The 20,862-nt window shown below is 36.4% G+C and overlaps 2 protein-coding genes across 3 annotated transcripts; both read right to left on the bottom strand.

The window, feature by feature from the left end:
* Nucleotides 1-19: 19 nt before the first annotated feature.
* On the bottom strand, nt 20-7,314 carry LOC131639953 (uncharacterized). Of its 2 annotated transcripts, none has more exons than XM_058910374.1 (5): nt 5,879-7,313; nt 4,278-5,267; nt 3,435-3,660; nt 1,321-1,463; nt 20-523 (listed from the first exon to the last, which is right to left on the bottom strand). In XM_058910374.1, exons 1-5 carry the CDS (start codon nt 7,073-7,075, stop codon nt 251-253), a joined length of 2,829 nt encoding a protein of 942 aa, XP_058766357.1. In that variant the 5' UTR covers nt 7,076-7,313; the 3' UTR covers nt 20-250. The 2 variants fall into 2 exon arrangements, with proteins under 2 accessions (XP_058766357.1, XP_058766358.1); XM_058910375.1 differs by having other exon boundaries at nt 452-585; nt 5,879-7,314.
* A 9,088-nt stretch (nt 7,315-16,402) lies between these two features.
* LOC131639950 (anthranilate phosphoribosyltransferase, chloroplastic-like) lies at nt 16,403-20,449 on the bottom strand. Its single transcript, XM_058910371.1, has 10 exons — nt 20,185-20,449; nt 19,947-20,090; nt 19,019-19,180; nt 18,855-18,938; nt 18,551-18,739; nt 17,803-17,893; nt 17,639-17,698; nt 17,382-17,500; nt 16,804-16,938; nt 16,403-16,719 (listed from the first exon to the last, which is right to left on the bottom strand). The coding sequence occupies exons 1-10, from the start codon at nt 20,377-20,379 to the stop codon at nt 16,693-16,695; spliced, it is 1,206 nt and encodes a 401-aa protein (XP_058766354.1). The 5' UTR covers nt 20,380-20,449; the 3' UTR covers nt 16,403-16,692.
* Nucleotides 20,450-20,862: the final 413 nt, after the last annotated feature.

Genomic DNA, 20,862 nt, shown 5'->3' with positions numbered 1-20,862 from the left:
ATACGTTCAAAAAAGAAATTATGAAAAATATTATAACTTGTTTTAATAAAGTCTCTCAAATAGAGGAAAAGAATGTGGAAAACAAACTTGATACTATACATCAATTTTTGTTACAAAGAATGACAACCAAAATATGACTACATAGCGGTACATACACAATTCTTCTGATTATTGAAGACACATCCTAAGGTGTGTAAAATAATGTATAATATAGTTTATACAACATTAAGATACATGTTCTGACTTCTGATCACAAAGAATTGCTTGGTAAGGAACCCATTAAGATGATATTTTCACCTTGCTGCTCCCTAGTTTTTTCTTTTGAAAATAATCCAGAAAGAAACTTAGGGGACAACCCTGAACTCAGTCCCTTGCCTAAACCTCCCCATTGGCTTGCTCTGTTACTTAAACTTCTTGTCTTGTTCAGTCTGAGCTGTTCCCCACAAGGACAACTTACAAGCTTTTTAAAGCAAGGCTTATGGAAAACAGACTGACAAGATTTGCACCTTTCAATATCGTCTTCCTGTTGATAATTTAGCTTTATATTAAGATTGGTCTTTTTCAATAGATCAAAAGACTTCCAGACTGACATAAGAGTAAATAAGTGGAGGCATTAGAGGGTAGCAAAAATGTAATAACCTCCAAATCTATAATGAATCCCAACTATGTGAACTGCAGGAAATTCAATTGATATGTGGCTGGGTTGGTCATTTAAATGGATTTGTTGTACCATAAAATATCAAAAGGATTTGATAATTTCGGGAAAATAAACAAAAATAAATCAACAAATCACTAATTTTAATCCTGCATATCACTGAGAGTCCTTTTACATGACCATCTTAGTTAGCAACAAGTTATGTTACATTTGAAAATCGTGTGGTCAATTATTTTAATAGCAATTGGATGATAAAGTGGCACATGAGTTGATTTTTTTTAGGAAATCAGGAGACGTGATTGCACATAGGTGGTGGAAGAGAGACCCATGAGTCAACTAAACCTAAATATTATACAAGTTTCTTTGTACTTGATAAAAATTCTGAGGTGGTGTAAAGACGAGCGTTATTAACTACTAACTCACAAATAAATTATTACAATTTATTTTTAGGAAATCATTTCCACAGTTTTTAAAGTTAAAAAAAGAAAAAAAGAGATGATGGTCCACAAAATAATTGAGAGATCTTTAAACCTCCTTTTTCTTTTTGCTTACGTATATGATCAATTTTTTAAAATTCCAATAAATCATTCTTTTTTCATTTATATACTCATTCTATTCCTTAAATAATTATATGCTACTGAATCTTAGTATTGGCTGATACAAACCTGAAATGGAAAAATGAGGGAAGATGGGTCACTGCAATCTTGTCGGGCACTACACGGGTTTCCCACATCACAACATACAAGGCATTGATCAGTAATGTGCTCCAAGATTTTCCTCGACACAGTTTCCACCATCACAGGAAGTGCTGCATAATAGTTGATATACATCAGACACACCGGATATAGGGAATTCCACATAACTTCAAAAGAAATCATCGATTGGTATTTTCTATTAGACTTCTTATTAGAAAACAATATAAGAAAAGAAGGCATAAATTAACTGGCAGTTATGTTTTTATTATGTCAGTTGTTGTTTAATTTTAGGAATAGAGAAAAGAAAGGAGAAAGTGATTACTGGATAGTTATTGAGTGGTTATGGGAGGGAGAGACGCTCTCTAATTCTTGTAAGGAAGAAACCAAGATCAAATTTCTTAGAGTATAATTGCCTTGCAACAGTAGACTATCTCTTAGTTTATGTGTTATTTCCTAATTTGTTGAACTGTAAAAGTCAGTTGCAAACTTCCATTCCCATTTTCCTCTCTTTCATGGAACAGAGAACTCTCTATTTTTAATGTTGTGTTCATTACTCTATGTTTTCTTGTAGCACTCCTGGTAATTCATCTGATAAATTATCATTATTCAGCGATACTATTATTATGTTATACCAGTTCTAACACTAGTCATTGGTCAAAAAGAGAGAAATGAAATTGGCAATAGAACATACAAGGCAATATGCATTGATAGGTACCAGGAAATTAGTAAAACAGAGCACTGAAACAGTATCACTGGGAAATATCCAGACCTGTATCGAGGAACAAGTCCTGGATACTGAAACTACTGAACAGAAATTGCAAAAACCAGAAAAACAAATGGCCTAGGCAATCCGACGCCTAAGTCTCTCCCAGAAGTCCCAACTAATAACAGCCTAATTTCGGTAAATAATGCTCCCTTGCTATTTACCCCCTTCAGCTGAATCGTACACCCCCAACCATCCCTACTCCCAACTTATCAGTCGGTTAGTTAGTGGAAACCTTTCCATTTTCTCTCTCTGGGCCATAATTCCCTGTATCACACCTCTTCCTTCTCTTTACACCTTAGTTATTCTATGGGTCCTATCATATCATGCATGAAGTTACTCCTCATAATGATAATTGATACGAATCCATACTCAGTTAGACCTAGGATGCATAGGTATTGGGTACGAAATACTGCATTTTAAAAAATTCAGGGTACGGATACGTCAATAAAAAATATGAGTTACTTTATATAATGTAACATGATAGAGCTTAAATGATCAATTCACACAGCAAAACATCACAATAAAAGTTTTAAGAGTAAAAAATTGTGTTAAGTTACAACAACAAAAACAAAAATACATTAATAACATTATAATATTATATTAATACACGAGAAAACCACAAATTTTACTCTAAACAAAATAATGAGAAAAATGGTGTACCACAAGTACCGTATACTTACCGGTACCGGGTACTTACCTAGCACGGACACTTCACCATTTTAGAAGTATCCATGCTTCATAGGACCACGATGTCCATACTATTAACAATGCATACTCCTCTGGTCTTATTTATAAGAAGCAAAAGACTAAATCAGAGACCAAGGAAGCGCATTCAAAGGAGTTAATGCAAACTATTTTTCAAAAATACCCTGAACACTCATTCTAAAAAAACCCACATGCATAAGGAAGATGGATTTCAAGGTAAAATAAAACTTACAATAAAATATATAAAAGGAAATTCTATAATTAATACATTTAAAAAGTGTAGTATTTTACTTTATTTAGAACTGAATAACAATCTACTTAACTGTAACAAAAAGGACTGGAGGTAGACTTTTGTAATAAAGGAAGACCATCAAATCAGGGGAAATGAGGAAATTTGGTACTAAAACCTGACTGATCAGAATGTAAGTTTCGAGTAATACACGTCTGTGTCAGCGCGCATGTAAAAACTGGGCTTAAGATATCATTCCATCAAACCCAAATTAATTTATCAAAGGAAATGTAGTGCGTCTGTGTGTAAGTGGATCTTAAATGGAATTCATTTTTCATTTAAAGCACAAAAATGCATTAGATTAAATCAAAAATAAATGCTAACCTGCAAAGACTCCTTTGGAAAGATCAATCAAATCTCTAAGAGCAAAAAAATCATTGCTTTCAAGAAGATATCTCCGATTTCCAACACCTCTGTTGATAGATCTCCGGAATGGGCAGCGAACATATGGAAGCATTGTTCCTATCCTTTTCCTGACATTCATAACATGAAGCAACGCAGGGACCTTTGACAAAAGGAAGGGATTAACGGCAGTGACACATAGCATGGGCTGCAGGAGAAATTTCAAAAGAAACAAGGTTAAAATAAGGGGAAGGAAAAGTATAAACATGTGTATTTTATGTTTGATTGATCCTCAACTAAGTAACAAAAAAGATCCGTTTAAAAAACACATATGATAAATTCATGTTCAATCCTCTAAGTTGTGCAATTGTTTTCTAGTCTGAAAACTTGATAGGGTTCCTTTATGATATTGGATCCAAACCCAAATTTACAAGTCAATGGAAGCTAAATCCTGAAAGCGAATATGTCAAGGAAAATTAAGCTACAGCCATAACCAATAAAAGCCATAAAATTCAATATGCACAAGGAGTTAGCCAATAAGAACTTAGCATGCATCAATTTGTATGCATTAATGTAGTTGCTTTGCATGACTTCACAATCTGTATGCCCAATGCTTACTTTAGTTGCAAATAAACAGCATTCCTTAAAACTTGTAATTACTATATCAGTGCATTAGAATCTAGCAGATCCTAGCTTTTGAGCCCAACAAAGAGAAGAGATAGAAACATAACTTTCTAGTTAGCTTACACATAAGAGACTTTGAACATAAACCATCAGAAAGAATATTGGGAGAAAATAATGGGAAAGCATTAAATGCAAAATTACATGTTCATGAATAGAATCCAGATATGACTTTGCCAGCTGAGATACAGGATAATGAGTGAAATCCCAATGATGTAAAACCCTTGCTGGCAAGACTGCAGTCTCATTTGTATGGCAAGAAGAACAGAACAGTTGACCAGTATATTCACATAGTCGAGGCTTCCCCCATCCAAATGTTTGTACAAAATCCCAAATTGAGGTATTTCCATCATCAAAATGCTTATGGCATCCAGCGCATCTGTGATGTTGGGCTTCTAACAGCTGTCTCGTTGATTTATTTGATGGAATTTCAACAATAAGTGATATGGTCTTCCCCCAAGTGGAAAAGTTTTGAATGTTTTCTCCTCTTGTAAAAGAAGACAGAGACACTGGAGAGTTGGACACAGGTGAACTAAGATGTGAATCTTCAGGGGATAAAAACCAAACCAGTGCTCTTGGAGGACTTGAGAAGAACCTGGAAGAGAGAATAGACTGTAGACATTCTTGAATGAGAACACTTCTCTTCGCAATAATATCAAGAGATGCACTTCTAAATATCTTTGATTCCTTTTCAACAGAAGACCAAGGCAAAGGTAAAGTCCAGCCTTGCTCGTTAAATAAGGTTTTCATACAACGGTGAAGAGTCAAGAAATCACGGTACCGCTTTTCAACCTCCCACTGATCCTTGCCACTCCACACTTTTATTTTATAAACAGTGTATTCCTTCACCCCAACCAATCTTTCACTAAAAGAAACATCCCCTGTTTTCTGCCTTGCACCTACCACTTCAATCCTATCTATTCTTCTTGGGCGCTGAACAAGCAGATAAGCATCATCTGCACCAGAAGTAGAAGCGGTCAACCCACCATCTCTTGAAGGCATAGACACTAGTGGATCAAGCATTCTGTTACCCATGGAAAACCTAGCAGCGTTAGAATCCCTGGACTCAAGTAAAATTTCTTCCATGTCCTGAACAACCTCGTCATAGAATTCATTTAGCTCAGAGTCCTCTATCTGCAATATTTAGTGAAACATTAAACCCTGTATAGGTGGAATGATAATTGCTACAATGTCTCAAGTCGATCATCTACTACACATTTCACCATCTTTTATATGAAGCGGAAAATAAAACAACCATTGTCAACAGCATAGACAAGAAAACAAGTAAATTGAGTTACTCATCCACAATTTTTTTACTTTTGAAAAACTAATAGTATAGATTACAAACCCTGGTTTCAATTAAATACATCCTAGTGAATTGTGTAAATTAACAGTTTCAACAGTCAGCCAAATTGGTGTCTTCTTGAACATTATGTCGGTTAAGTTAACATCAAGTTAGAAATGCCATATTAAATTCAATGGGTCTATACAAGGCTTTAAATCACGAACTGCGTCATCTAAATCTAATGCATCCATGACAAAACTCATTGAGCTGCAACTGCAAAATAATACTGCAATTGAATCCCAAGTCAGACCAAATTAGCCATCATGCAACTACTGGCACTACTCTACTATAATTACAATTTAAAACCTTGAAATTACCAATTGAATTAGCACATACAATAATTGTAAGGTTTTGAAACAATAACTTGAAAGACAACAGGAGTACACGACTCACTGCTCACCTTAGATATCACATGACTTTTTTCTAATACATTTGTTGAAGTGGAAATCCTCTCTAATGTTTTCCTCGTTCCACCATTTGATGGCAGCACAATTGCTTTAAGGTTCTCAAATGATTTTCCATTCACATTCCCTACATGAACAGATACATTTGAAGAACTTACATCAACTCTACTAAACAACTCCGGATTTTCCCTTTGAGCATCACCAGAGGTTCCAGTTTCATCACTATCAATATGTCGATTACCTTTTCCCTCACTTCCAACATCGGTGATATTCAAACTCTCCTGAGGATCTTCTTCTGGCAACAGACCCAAATCATCCATTTTGAAACAATCAACCAATTCGTCAGCACCTTGAACTTCATTACAAGCAACTGGAATGTTCCTCTCCCTATCCCTTACCTCCATTAAAGCTTCTCGATCACTAATATTTTTTGTTTCTTCAACTTCATCATTAACAATGACCTCGTTCTTTTCCTCTTTTTGACGAGAACTTACCTCATTCTCTTCAACTCGATTATCATTTTCTCGCGGATTCTGAAACAGATCTTCCTCTACAGAAACCAAACCGTTTTCAATCAAAAAATCATCCAAATCGTGCGAACCAAAAGCAACAGAAGAATTCATAAACAACGGATTCTCATTTCGAACTTCCTTATCCTCATATAAATGAACCCTCCTCGAAGAATAAAACTCATTCTTCTCCTTCTCATTCTCATTATCCCCCTCACATCCACTCCCATAGTTAAACATAGAATCGTCACCGTCCGAAAACTCCTCATCCTCTTCCATCTCAATCCCAATCTCTCTTCCCCCAACTTCACCCTCATTTCCCTTCCCATCAGATTCCTCACTCCGTTTATTCCCAATCAACTCCGACGAATCAATCCCTAGATCATCACCTTCGTCACCGTCACCGTACAATTCCAATCCACTCGAACCATACCTAAAATTCTTCCGACTATTTCCATCATCGAAGCTTCTGGAAGAACCGAAATCCAAATCAGAGAAATCATGAAAAACGGTTACAGCACTGCACATGCTCATACTGGTGTTCGGTGTTCCCATCACCGAGTTAGCGCTACAGTACCGTTCCAACTCGGAATCGGCGCCGAAGGATGAACGGCGAGACGTGGCGTCCGATTGGCGAACACGGAGACGGGGAAAGGAATCCAACGGATCCGGAGATCCGTTCATGATTTGAAGGTTACGTGAGGAAGTTGGATTGATGGAAAAGAGATGAGGAAATTAACCTATGGTGAACGCGCGGGATTATCAAATTGAGCACACTAGTGTGCCCTTTTTTGATACACAGGGACAACGCGATGGAAAATGAGGCACGGTTCGGGGGTAAAAGTGTCTTAAAAAATATTGAGGATTGCGTTTTTGGTTTTACTTATTGAAGAAAAAAAAAACAGAAATTGTGAAGGGAAAAGTAAAGTGCTAGGACTGTAACGACCGTATATCGGCGTATGTTATATGTGTTTTTAATTTTATCTACCTGTTTGACCTACCAATCAACTTTGCTGTGCGTTGGAAAACTTAGCTGCCTGTTCTGTTGGCATGAGCAACCTTGTCAGCAAAAAATATAAACTTCTGCTATTTATTACTATGTTCGATTATTATAGCTAGAGTTGAAACTTTGGTCCAATTTAACAAAAATGAAAAAAACTTTACTGCTAACATGTATGACAAGAAGATAGGTTAGTGTTTGTTTGGTTTTGCAGTAGATAAAATTGATTTTGATTGAATTGAATTTTGACAAAATTCATGTAGATAGAATTGAAAGTAATTTAATTTATATTTGGGTACCATAATTTATATTTGGGTACCATAATGAATAATTGATTGATGGCATTCATGTTGTGTAAATAATTTTAAACAAAAAGATTTTGAGTGACTAATTAATCTATTTAATCTATTTAATATATAAAAATTAATTACCACCAAAAATATTTTATTAGCCTAATCAAAACAGTTTTAAGGGGAGATTTTATGCCGCTAAACATAATTACATCTTAAACCTATTCATTTATCTATAACCCTAATTAACGATAATCTTCTTATTGGAATATGTAGTCCATTACTAAACTAATTTTAATCATTCCAGCATTGAGAAATACACCACTTTGAACCACAACCCCTTACAATTCCTTCACTTCATCTATAAATTCATTCTCTTAATCAAATCTACCAAACACTCTCTTTTCTCTTATTCAGTAGCATTCTATCAAACAAAAGGTTTCCTTTCATCTTCCTTAGCCCCATCGTTTTTTCATCTCCAGCTTTTTCAATCAATAATCTTCTTTCTTTCGCCGACATCGTATATGTTTCATCTTTCTTCCCTTAATATTTGAAATCATTTTCTTTATGCTTTTAATATATCCATCGTATTTTATTCTTAACCAGATAATGAGCCGGAAATTTAACTTCGTTAAGGACATTAATGACACAAAGAAAACATGGAGTGTTATTCGATTGTTTTTAGGGTTTTATGTTCTTTTTTCGATCTCATTGTGTCTTTCAGGATTTGAACTCGGGGAAGATGATTGGCAGTGCTAAGGAGAGTGGAGGACTCTACTATCTTGACATTGGATCTGCATCACAACTACCTTCAAAAAGGATAAGTTTCTGCTTTGAGTCTTTTTCTATTTTGAATAATAAAGATGACAACATTATGATTTGGCATTTAAGATTAGGTCATCCTAGTTTTCGTTACTTAAAACACTTGTTTCCTAAGTTATTTCATAATAAGAACTTTTCTTCGTTTGAATGTGAAACATGTGAGTTTGTAAAGCATCATCGTTCCAAATTTTCAATACAGCCTTATAAACCATCAAAACATTTTTGTATTATTCACAATGATGTTTAGGACCCTAACCGTACAAGTACACTCTCGCTCAAAAAGTGGTTGATCACATTTATAGATACACGAGTTTCTCGGGTGTACTTGTTAAAGGGGATCTGGAAGAAGAAGTATATATTGACATTCCTCCTAACTCTAAAAACAAATTTGGATCGAATGTATGCAAACTAAATAAGTCTTTGTATGAATTAAAGCAGTCCCATAGAACTTGGTTTTACAAATTCACTCAGTCCAAGAAGAAACAAAGATACATTCAAGGACAAATTGACCGCACCTTGTTCAAAAAGTTCCCCCATTATGGAAAAGTTGTTGCCCTGATTGTTTATGTTGATGATATTGTCCTTACTAGAGACGATACAGTGGAAACGACAAGAGTAAAAGAGAAGTCGGCAGTAGACTTTGAAATCAAGGACTTGATATTCATGAGATATTTTCTTGGTATGGAGGTTGTCGAGTCAAAGAATGGTATTGTGGTTTCACGGAAGAAATACATTCTAAACTTATTGAAAGAAACAAGAATGAGTGGATGTCGTCCTGCAGACACTCCTATGGATCCTAATGTTAAACTTTGGGGAGAAGGTAATATTCCTGTTGATACTGGAAAATATCAGAGATTGGTTGGGAAACTCATTTATTTGTCGCACGCCCGACCTGATATTGTTTTCTTAGTTAGTGTAGTAAGTCAGCTTATGCATTCTCCTTTCGAGGAACATCTTGAGGCTGTCAATAGGATACTGAAATATTTGAAGGAAAATCTTGGAAAAGAATTTTTTTTAAGAAGACTAGTGAAAAAAATGTGGCTATCTTCACTATGCTAATTGGCCAGGTTCAGTCACAAATAATAGATCAACCTTTGAATATTGTACCTATGTTTGGAGTAATTTTGTGACATGGAGGAGCAAGAAACAAGGAGGTGTAGCAAGAAGTTGTGTCGAAGCCGAGTTTAGAACTATGTCTTAAGGTATTTGTGAAGGATTATGGATCCTTAGAGTTCTAGAAGAACTTAAGATGAAAATTGAGCTTCCATTAAAATTATACTCTGACAGTAAAGCTGTTATTAGCATAGCTTATAACCCATTTCAACATGACATAACCAAGCATATTGAGATCATAAAGGAGAAGTTAGATGCTGGAATCATATTGTTGCACTCCAAAATTTGCCCTCTTTATTTGAGCTATAAGTTATTAATGACGTTTATTTCGTCATTCCAAAATTGAAGAAAAATAATAAAGAGTTTTCATGGGTTTAAGAAGAAAGGCGTGAAAAATGGTTTAAACAGTGGAAATACGGGAAAATTCACAAGTCATATTTGGAAGGTGATATGAGCTAAGTTCCCGCGTAGTCCTGACCGTTTCGACGATATCTATAACTTTCGTGTTCGGCTCGGAAGCCAATTCTTTGAGGAAGGTCGCCATATTTGCAATTTACTTGAGGTTTCGGGGTGAAAAACAGTGCTGAATGTAGAGTTTCGGACCTCGGAAAATTCGTATCTCCTAATCCGCTCGTCGTATTCACTTGAAAATTTAACTGGAGCTCCGTACCATCATTACCAAGATTTCATATGTTCGGACCGAAGGCCAATTCTGCACGGAAAATTCCCAGAATTTTAAGGATCGTCGCGTTGTTCTGGTAAAAAGTGTGTTTTCGAGTATGTCGCGCCGAGTTCGAAAATTCATAACTCCTTCGATTTTTATCGTATGAAGTCCATTCCGGCGGCATTCTCTCTGAAATTTCGTTAGCTTCGTTTCTTCGTCACACATGCTTGTTCAGATTTTGAGCCGAAGGTAGGGTTTTATCGAGTTCTTTGAGCGGTACTCACAAAATTTTGCACAGTCGTATCAGATGAGTCGGCGTTTCTCGTCATTCAAACGGGCGTATTTTCTTCACCGCTTATCGTATTGAGGTGATTCTCGCGGCGATGAGTCACGAATTTGGTCATCTTCATAGTGGCATTGGTTTCGTTCCGGAATTGAGAGCCGAACCGAGTTTCCTTAAAAACGAGCCAAAATAAGACGCACCGAGGGCGATTTGGACAATTCGCGTTGACAATATATAAACATTTTGCTCTTCACAAATCAAAGGAGGACTCTCATAATTTCAATTCACCAAAAAAATTCATAAACACTTTCTCTCAATTCTCTCTCAATTCTCTCGAATCAAAACCACAAATTACATAAAACTTTCATCAATATTCATCAATTTTCTTCAAGAATCAAGATCAACATGGATTGAAGGTCAAGACTCCGAGTTCGAATTTCCTCCTTCCTCTCTATATCTCGTGCGCCTCTCTCCTCTCCCTCTTGGATTTTGCTTTCGCGTTCGTGTCGTGTTCGCGTTCGTGTCGCGTTCGTGTTCGTACTTCGATTTAGATCTTCATCCGGTAAGCCTTTGAACCTTGAATTAAGTGCTTAATTGTTGATGTTAACATGATTAGAATGTTAGATCTAGTTGTTGATGATGTTTAATTGATGTTGATGATGATTAAATGTTGGATTCATTGAAACTTTGCTTGCAATTGCATATCGATACAAGTTTGGTGCACTATGTGTTTGTTATAATGCTTACATGAACTTGTTGCTTGGTAGTTAATGATGATGAGTTGAGATCTATGTGAATTGATGCCTAATTGTGGCGGTTTGATGCTCATAATGGTGTGTAAATTGATGCTATTTCGTGCTTGATAATATCTTTGATTGATGCATGAGTAGATTGCTTTTGAATGATGTAATTTGCTGATTTTTGAATTTCTGACTTGAAGTAACCGGTTACCTCATTTCAAGTAACCGGTTACCTGGCTGTTTTTGAACTTCTGACTTGAAGTAACCGGTTACCTCATTTCAAGTAACCGATTACATGGCTGTTTTTTGCACTTCTGACTTGAAGTAACCGGTTACCTCATTTCAAGTAACCGGTTACCTGTCTGTTTCTTCACGCTGCCTGACTGAGGTAACCGGTTACCATGTCTGGAGTAACCGGTTACTTGCCCTGTTTTTCACTAAAATTCCTGAAGTAACCGGTTACCTCATTTCAAGTAACCGGTTACCACTGAGTGTGGGCAGATTTATTTCAACTTCAAAAATTCATATCTTCTCGCTCGTAACTCCGATTTGCATGTTCTTTATATCGTTGGAAAGCTTGTAAGATATACTATTTTGTGGAATGATTTGTATTGCTGAATTTTGTGTTTTCCATGATGGTACTTTTGTCGGCTTCCGGTGTGATTTTTGCATGCTTATTCGCGTATTACCGTACCTTTTCCCACGTTTACTTTGTCCGGTTTATTTTAGAATAGCAATAACGCAATTCCGATTGTGGTGTCTTGTTATCTCTAACGTGTGTGCTAGTGTGCGAGGCTTTTGGACGGTCACTGATCGATGCTCATTCTATGAGTGTTCCGCTTTACTTGCGGGACACGATTTCATTCGCTTGCTTTGTGTTCTCATCCTGGAGACACATCTCTATTACTCTATATCTGCTTGTTTGGTTTGCTTGTTCCTCTTACAGGTGTATTGTGATTGTGCTCGACGCGCGTGTCGACCTTTGTGTGCTTTCATGGCTAATCGGTGTGCTGACTATTTGCTTTTGCCTTGCTAGCTCGCTCGCGGGATTCTTAGTGTCTTCGCTTTGCTTCGCTTTAGTTTACGGATCATCATCCGTTTGGTATTGATCCCGTTTCATTTTATTTTTTCCGCACTTTATCGCTTTCTCGCATCATCCTTTAACATGAGAAGTAGGACTTAGACATGCATCTGGCCAAGCCCTCGAAAGAGGCTCTGTTTTTGTTGGTGTGTTTATATTTGTGCTTTGCGGCAGGGAGTCACGGTGTAATAAGTCCTATATGGAACTCCGTTAAGTCCTCATGGAAGGCATGCGGAAAGGGTTAGCAATCAACCCCCGCCTAGTCTCATCGAGTCTGTTCATTATGCGCACGCTTCGCGTCGCTTGCTTCTGAACCTGCACAAGATCTTGTTATCGAGTATGTCAGGAAAAGGGTTCATGTAGCCGGACCCCCGCCTTTCCTATAGCTCGCGTCGCTCGACGTTGATGCTCGGTGTACGCACGCACCGTTTTCCTTTACGATCCGTGACGGCTTGGTTGCTGAGAGGGGTCCGCCCTCTTGTCTATGGCCCGATCATTTTCGCGAGGTCTAATGCTTGGTTGACTTGGGTTGAGCTGCTCCCCTTGGCTATGGCGGAACCGCTTTTCTACCACTCGGTCAGTACCGTTGGTTTGTTTGCTTTACGAGCGGATGCTCGTTTGTGTGATATTGTTGTGTGCTTTCGCCTTTTTCCCCATAGGTTGTTAGTTTAGTTTAGACTTGTACCCTTTGTATGATAACATTAGGTAGCAAGCTCTCCCCCTTAGCTTATGTTTTCCTCATGCATTCTTTAAAACACAAACCACACTCTTTGATTTTCTTTTCTTAAGAGCTTGTTATTTCCGCTCCATTCCCAGCATAAGTCTCCAAAGGTCGAGCAGCGGAGTGTGAATGTAACTCGTTCACCTAAAAAACACAAAACAAACAAAAATTAATTAGCCGAGCTACGGTAGCTCTGATTCTGCAAAACAGATACGTAGGCAGCGGGGTAGGGCCCGTGCGAGCACAATCCTTTTTTCCCCTACATTCTGCATTCATTTTAGTCCAGATTAGCGTAGATTTGTTACACACCCATAGTTGTAGACACAGGCGTGGATACCATCGAGTACGATGGGCGTGAGGGGTGCTAACACCTTCCCCTCGCGTAACCGACTCCCTTACCCTTTTTCTCTGGTCGTGAGACCGTTGTTTTGTTTTGTGGTTTGCTGGCATTCCCTTCCTTTTCAGGATAAATATGTTAGTGGTGACTCTGTTAATTTTCGCGGTAGCGACACATATGTCTACCTTTTGTGACTTCAAGTCAACAAAATGCGGATATCCTGACCAAAAATTTGACAAGACCTACCTTTGAGCATTTGATAGACAAGTTGGACATGATAGATATCTATGCACCAACTTGAAGGGGGTGCTGGAAAATATTTTACTTCTCCATTTTATTATTTTTCTTTTATTTCCCTTTATTCTCCATTAAAGAGAAAATAAATGTAATTTATGGTATTTCCACTATATAAACCAGCTTTGGGCTGAGGATAAAACATAACAGCATTTTACCATTCTCTTTAATACAACACTATCCTCAGACCTTGGAATTTCAGTCATGATGCTTGCAAGGGTAAGAAAATGTCAACAAAGCCAAATAACAACAAACAAATACGTCGGAGACAAAGAACCAACTGAAACGTACCTTAAATGTGAAACCACATATTAAAATTGGCTCCAATAGAATCAAAGGGAAAAACCGATCCTGTAGCAAAAATCACCGCCATAAACAGGCGACCAGAGGATGGCGTGTGGCTCTCACGCACCAGCGCGTGAGCGATGCAGCTGGTAGCACGTGGCGGCACATACCAAATGGCTTTCACTCATCAGTCAGAAAATTGATCCAACAATTCATACCAAAAAACAAAGAACCACGAACCATATCCTTATGACAAATCATTCATGGATGAAACTTTATAACAGAGTTAGAAAATATAGAACCTGATTTGTACTAAATCTTATAGGTAGATGACAAGTTAGTTGAAAGCAACAAGTTAGAGGCAAACATGGTTTTCAAGCAAATAAAAAAGAAAAACAACTCTGCTTTACACAAAATTGGGAGGAAACAAGAATTGCTAGATATGAAAGTTGCAGCAATGAGATCCAAAATAAACCAGAAGTCATAACACTCATGTATAGCAATGTAAAGTGTCCACCTTCATGGGAGCTATATAATCGCTTTTACAAGACACAAAATTGATTCGGCTATAAAAACAAATCTAAATATATTCCAAAACTTCAGATTGTAACAATGCACAGGAATTGGTACAAAACTGAGGCCAGCCAATAATTGTAAATGAACACAAGTCTCCATAACTTGAGCTCTATATATCAAGCCATTACCTTGCCACTTGATCTTCTTAAACTAACATATCTTGTTAACAATTATAATAAAACCAGAATATTATCCTAGATCAAATGGTTGGTTAACAATTAAAATTCAATATTGTAGGCACATACCCTTACATTACCATGCCACTTGATCTTGTTGACAATTATAATAAAACCCGAATATTATCCTAGATCAAATGGTTAACAATTAAAATTCAATATTGTAGGCGCATACCCTTACATTACCTTGCCACTTGATCTTCTTAAACTAACATATCTTGTTGACAATTATAAAACCAGAATATTATCCTAGATCAAATGGTTAACAATTAAAATTCAATATTGTAGGCACATACCCTTACATTAAATTAAAAGCACCCCATAATATTCAATATCTCGAGTGATGAGAAAGAATCACAGCCTACATATCTCTCACAAAACTTCAAAACAAAAACTCCTTGCTTCCCTCCGCGAAAATACTTTTCGCCTAACTTCAGAGCAACTATCAAGCAACTTTAAATCTTGGATGCATAATCAGCTGTAGGAACGGCAATTGGGAATTAAAATCCAAAGTGTGTTTTTGAACCTTTAAAATGCTCAGTAAAGGAAAGGTACAAATTTCCATTGCAGCAGCTGGCGCTCCCGACAGAGGTAGCAGCAACAGTGGCCACTTGCGGTGGTTTTGAGGATTTTCTGTTCCAAATAGCCACTGCCCATTAGTTACAAAGAAACGATGAGTTATGAAAACAGGGGAGAATAATGGAGCTGACATGGTGGCAGAAGTTACGTGACAAAGGCATTCTCTAACAAGGAGGCTGTTGGTGAACTTGCTCCAATCGTGAAAATCAATAGCTCAACAGGAAGGGCTGGAGATGGAGAATCTGAATCTGATGCATCTTCACGAGCCAGCGTCACGGTGGTCTGAGCAACTTCCTACAAATGAAGCTTCCGATTAAATGTAAAATGGTGTGTGGCTGTGGATAAGGTTTTACTGGGAGAGGTACCAGATCAATCCCATCTCTCACCGGATTTCCATAGGAGGAAAAGAAATGTGTGCCCAAGGAAAATTTTACCACGTCCCCATGGTGGGACCGATGTTCTCATATGAAAACATCAATCAACTTCGGTAAGGTTGATGGTGGGGGATGATCTCTAAAGTGGCGATGCTGAACAGAGGGGAAGTACCTGCAAAAGGCACTTTGATGCCAAAGTCAGTCTCAGCGTGATATAGTAAATGAGTAAGAAAATGTCAGATACCTGAAGTGAGAGGGGCTCATTCTCGTGCCTTATGTCTTTGGGCCATTGGGCAACGGAGTCACATGTTCATTTGGTCGGACCACCATCCTAAAAGTCAATCCTTAGCTTGATTGTTTGGCTGAACAGCAATGCAGTCGGTCTATCTTGTTTCTATTCACTCGGCTATCCCTGCATAGTGTGAGCTTAGTCTTATGGACCCAAATATTTGGTATCAAACACAACCCTGGAGCACCAAACCCAACGGGTGCAGGCACTCTGAATGAGCAAGTGGTCAAATAATTTGGTACTGAACAGTTCCATCGAATCATACCGAGATCATCAAATCAGATGAAAATCAAACACGATTCATCTTTGAGTCATTTGTAGCAATCTCACAATAAAGTTATACAAGATTCTAAAAAAAGTTAAGTGTCAAAGCCTACAATTATCATCTTCTGAAATGAAATAACCATTTTTATTGTCTATAATTAAAACACAATTACAACATTCCCTAATCTTATTAGGTATAATTTTACCAACAAACTAGAGAAGAATGTAACATTTTGCACAGTTCTGAAGGATAACTACTTTTACAACCAAAAACACTTTTACAGCTGATACTAATTTAAATTACTGTGTATATCTATTCGGAAATACATGTACAGTATCAGTATCAGACTCCTTCCTGTATGAATCCAGTTTACAAAACTCAAACATATCTCACATAATATGATTCAGGCATATTATATGGCGGCATCATCTTTTATTTGCTGCAACAACAAAACGAGGCAAAAGAAAATTAGTAACATGTGAATGCAATGAAATTGGTTGATGCAGGATCCAATTTAACTCACATTTGAGATATCCTTCCACAAGTTGAGAGTCTTGAGAGCTTTTCCTGATTGTTGTGTTTCACGTGCCAAAGAAACCCCTTCATGTAGGTTCCTCACAAAGCCACTGACCATGAGAGCTGCAGCAGCATTGAGAATCTAGGCATTGTTTTGTACAAAATCATCAAAATGTGTTTACGGTACTAATGCTTATATAAAGAGTGACCCAAGTAGCAAGAGTTAATGCAGGACATGTAATGAATTTCAGTATTTTATAGAAAAAATGAGACAGAGAATGTCCGAGAGCTTATTGACATAATTTGATGTTATATTTCATCTTAACCAAAAGCAGAGCCACGAGCAATAACAAAATGAAGAGGTTAAACCCAAAATAATTTGCATAAAATTTTATCAACAGGGTTAAACTAATATAGAAAGGAATGTTTATTCCATCTTTAACCAAAATTTCATAAACTCCTAGCCGTAGTTGCATTAAAAGCATCATTATATTTTCCATTCCATGGGCAGCATCCTCCCATCACTTACACAAAAATACCATCCTCTAAGCTTTTTTATATGGTCGTAAAAACAAGGAAACTTACAAAAGCATCTGCAATAGGTCCTTTCTCTCCACCCAGAACACGTTTGAGAACCTCTGCATTGTATTCTGGGTCACCACCTTTTAAGCTTTCAATTTTGCACCTAGGAATGCCAAACTCCACTGTTCCAATAAACAATATAATGTAAAGAGTGCATGTCCAGTAAAAGATCCATTACAACACTCAATTAGTAGCATATGAGTTGTATCAATATACTTCACAACAGAAATAGATAAAACCATAAATTAACATATGCTTACAGGGATCAAATGAGAATTTTTCAATCCTTTCTGGAGTAACGTCAAGCACTAGACCAGGTCCTGAAGGTAAAGTCATAAGGTACCACACAAGTCAGATTAAGATGCCAATATATTTCAATTCAAATAAACAATTTCAAGATGTAAAACAAAGCAAGAGATCTCACCAATAGGAGTAATTTCATCCAAGCCTTCAGAGTGGACAACTAAAGCTCTTTTCATACCAAATCTATGAAGCACTTTGGCCATTTTGAAGACCTATCCAAAAAGCCGAGACAAATAGCTTATTAGGGATGACTGAGATGGAGAACAATGGCAAGAATTAGATTCTCGGCTCTTCAAACTATTTTTTTTTTCTTTTCTTTTTGAGAAGATACAAAAAATAAAACAAAAACATATGTTTATGGATTTGACAATCGTGTCAATTTCAGTATTTTGCTACAATCACACCAACAACAAAAAAGATGACCCAAAGCATTTTAAAAGTTCTATTTTGAACAGAAACAATCAAACATGGATGAATTATTCAATCAATTGATAATCTACATTTCTTTTGAAGGATACAACTATAATGATTAAGGAAAAAAATAGACAAAACCTCAAAGATAGAGCTCGGTTGCCACAATAAATGTTTTAACGGAAAAAATAACGAAAATAGGTTGATACTAGACAATTAAATAGGTTGATATAACTACAAGAAAAAGGGTTGAACTTGTTTAAAAAATTTCTATGTAAACCAGTTACTTCAATATGAGGCTGCTTTCACAACTATCATTCTTCAGTCTTCACACAACAAATGCTATAACCAAATAAATTTATTTAATATTTCTCTTTTCTTGATTAGATGTTCTTGACAGGAAGTAAGTTTAATCAAATAGATAGCCGATCAAATAACTTTTCAATAATAGAACTTACCAAGTCTTCTTTGTATACACCAACAACTGCAAAAGGCGCTTGTGCTGGATTTAACATCGGACCCAAGATATTAAATATAGTTCTTACTTTGAGCTTCTTTCTTATAGGCCTGACAACCTTCATTGCAGGGTGATACCTTGGAGACATCATAAACCCAATTCCCACGTCATTCACACACTTTTTAATCCCCTGATTTGCAATAACAGAAGTTTTTTTACTTAAATGCATTGACCACTCACACTACGTTTTTTAAGAAAATCTAAAGTTAACAAATAGGACCAATAAAAGAGGGTTTTGCATTAACCTGGGGACCTAAGTCGATCACAACTCCTAATGCTTCTAACACGTCAGCACTTCCGCATGCAGAAGAACTCGAACGGCTCCCTTGCTGCAACAAAGAATCAACCAAATTCATCACAAACCAATACAAGAACTCTTCAAACTTTCAATCAATAACAAAACACACACCTTGGCAACTTTTACACCACAAGCAGCAGCAAGAATGGAAGCTCCCGTTGAAATGTTAACAGTGTTCGCACCATCCCCTCCCGTACCAACAATGTCAACCACATCACCTAAACCTTCAACCTTTGTAGCATGTTTCATCATAGCCTTCGCCAGACCAGCAACCTATCCACACATTTAATAAAATAAAATATTTCAATCATCACCTACTCAATTGTTCCACAACTAGTTTAGTTTGCAATTATGTAACACCGATACATATGGTTGGTTAGATTCATTAGATTCAAATTCAATCACTCTGAAGACCTATTTGAATTGACTTATTTGAGCTTATTTATTGGCAGGAGTTTTGACACTGTTTGTGAGACCTCATCCAAACAGCTTATAAAATTTTCCATAAATTTTTTTGAGCATATTTTTACTAGTTATCCAAGATAATTTATGAAAACAAGTTATATCATATATAAAAACAATTTAAATGTATATTGTCTTTTATTATAAAAATGGCTTATGCAAGCTATTTCATAAGTGCTTATTTTGATAAGCTCTTGTACTATAAGCTGCAAATAAGCCGTTTATCCAAAAAGGCCCTTAGCTTTCTCAAATTGTTAGTGGTGTATACGTTTCAATGTCAATCTATGAAGCACGGACATCAGAAATACTGAGACTACTGACACGGATGAATTGACACCGTTAACAATTTAAAAAAAAATTAATCAATTAATCGTAACCACAAGTGTCAATGCCAGTGACACGCCTTTTTCCATAGGTATTAATGTTACCGTCAAACCTTCATAGGTTTTAATATATCTGTAGTGTCACTTGTATAGTACGAATCACTCTAAATTATACTAAAAAAATTACGATAACAGAGTACTCCAATAGTTAACAGAGAAAATATAGTAAAATGAAGGAGAAAGAGTAAAGTTACTTCTTCAACAGTTTCTCCTTTAGCTCTCAAAAGAACAAGAACAGCGCTAATCAAAGCTTCACTAGCTTCATTCAACAGTAAGTGAAGACACGATTCAGCCTCAGCTTCCGTCAAATCAACGCCATTAATCAACGATTCAATAAGCTACAAATCACCAAAAAAATCAATAAAAAAAACTGCAACATAATCAAAATTTTGATAGAGTTGAAAAAAACTGATCAATGATGAATTGACCTACCTGAGGAACAGACTGAACTGAGGTAACAACATTCGGAGCAACGGAAACGTTAGCAGCAGCAATGGAAGTGGTGGTTCGGTGAATCGGAGAAGAAAGAGGATAGGTTAGGGATGAGGTTCGGAGGTTGAGGTTCGGGAGGTGACGATGAGGGAAGGAAGGAGAAAAGAGTGAAGAGGAGAAAACGGTTTGAGCCATTGGGTTTTGATTCTCTGTGTTTCAAATCAATGGCGTAACGGTAGTACTGCGAGAAAGAGTGTAGAGTCTAAGGAATAAATAAGTGAAATTTTTTATTCTCTTTTATAGAATTTAAATTTTTAATTGTTTTTTATTTAATAGATTAAGAAACTGAGTTGGTGGAGATTTTTTTTGATACGTTGAACGTGAAAAGCACTTAAAATATATTTCTTTTATTTTTTGTGTACTTTTTTCTGACAAATCTATATACCAACGTGGATGAATCTATTAATTTCACTTTGCTATTAATTGTCATATTATATCTATCAGTGATTTTTTTCTTTATTCTTGGTCAAATAAAATTATTACTTTATTAGCCTAATTAATTGTCCATATTTTTCATTTTTTAACTTAATAATATTGATAAAATTGAATATTTTTGTTTATTATTTGTTATTCTTTTGTCTTTTTTTAATTTTAAAGTATAAGATTAGGTATTTTGAT

This window comes from Vicia villosa, unplaced genomic scaffold, assembly GCF_029867415.1.
Source record: "Vicia villosa cultivar HV-30 ecotype Madison, WI unplaced genomic scaffold, Vvil1.0 ctg.002871F_1_1, whole genome shotgun sequence".
Taxonomy (NCBI): domain Eukaryota; kingdom Viridiplantae; phylum Streptophyta; class Magnoliopsida; order Fabales; family Fabaceae; genus Vicia; species Vicia villosa.
This window is presented reverse-complemented; position numbering and strand designations above follow the sequence as displayed.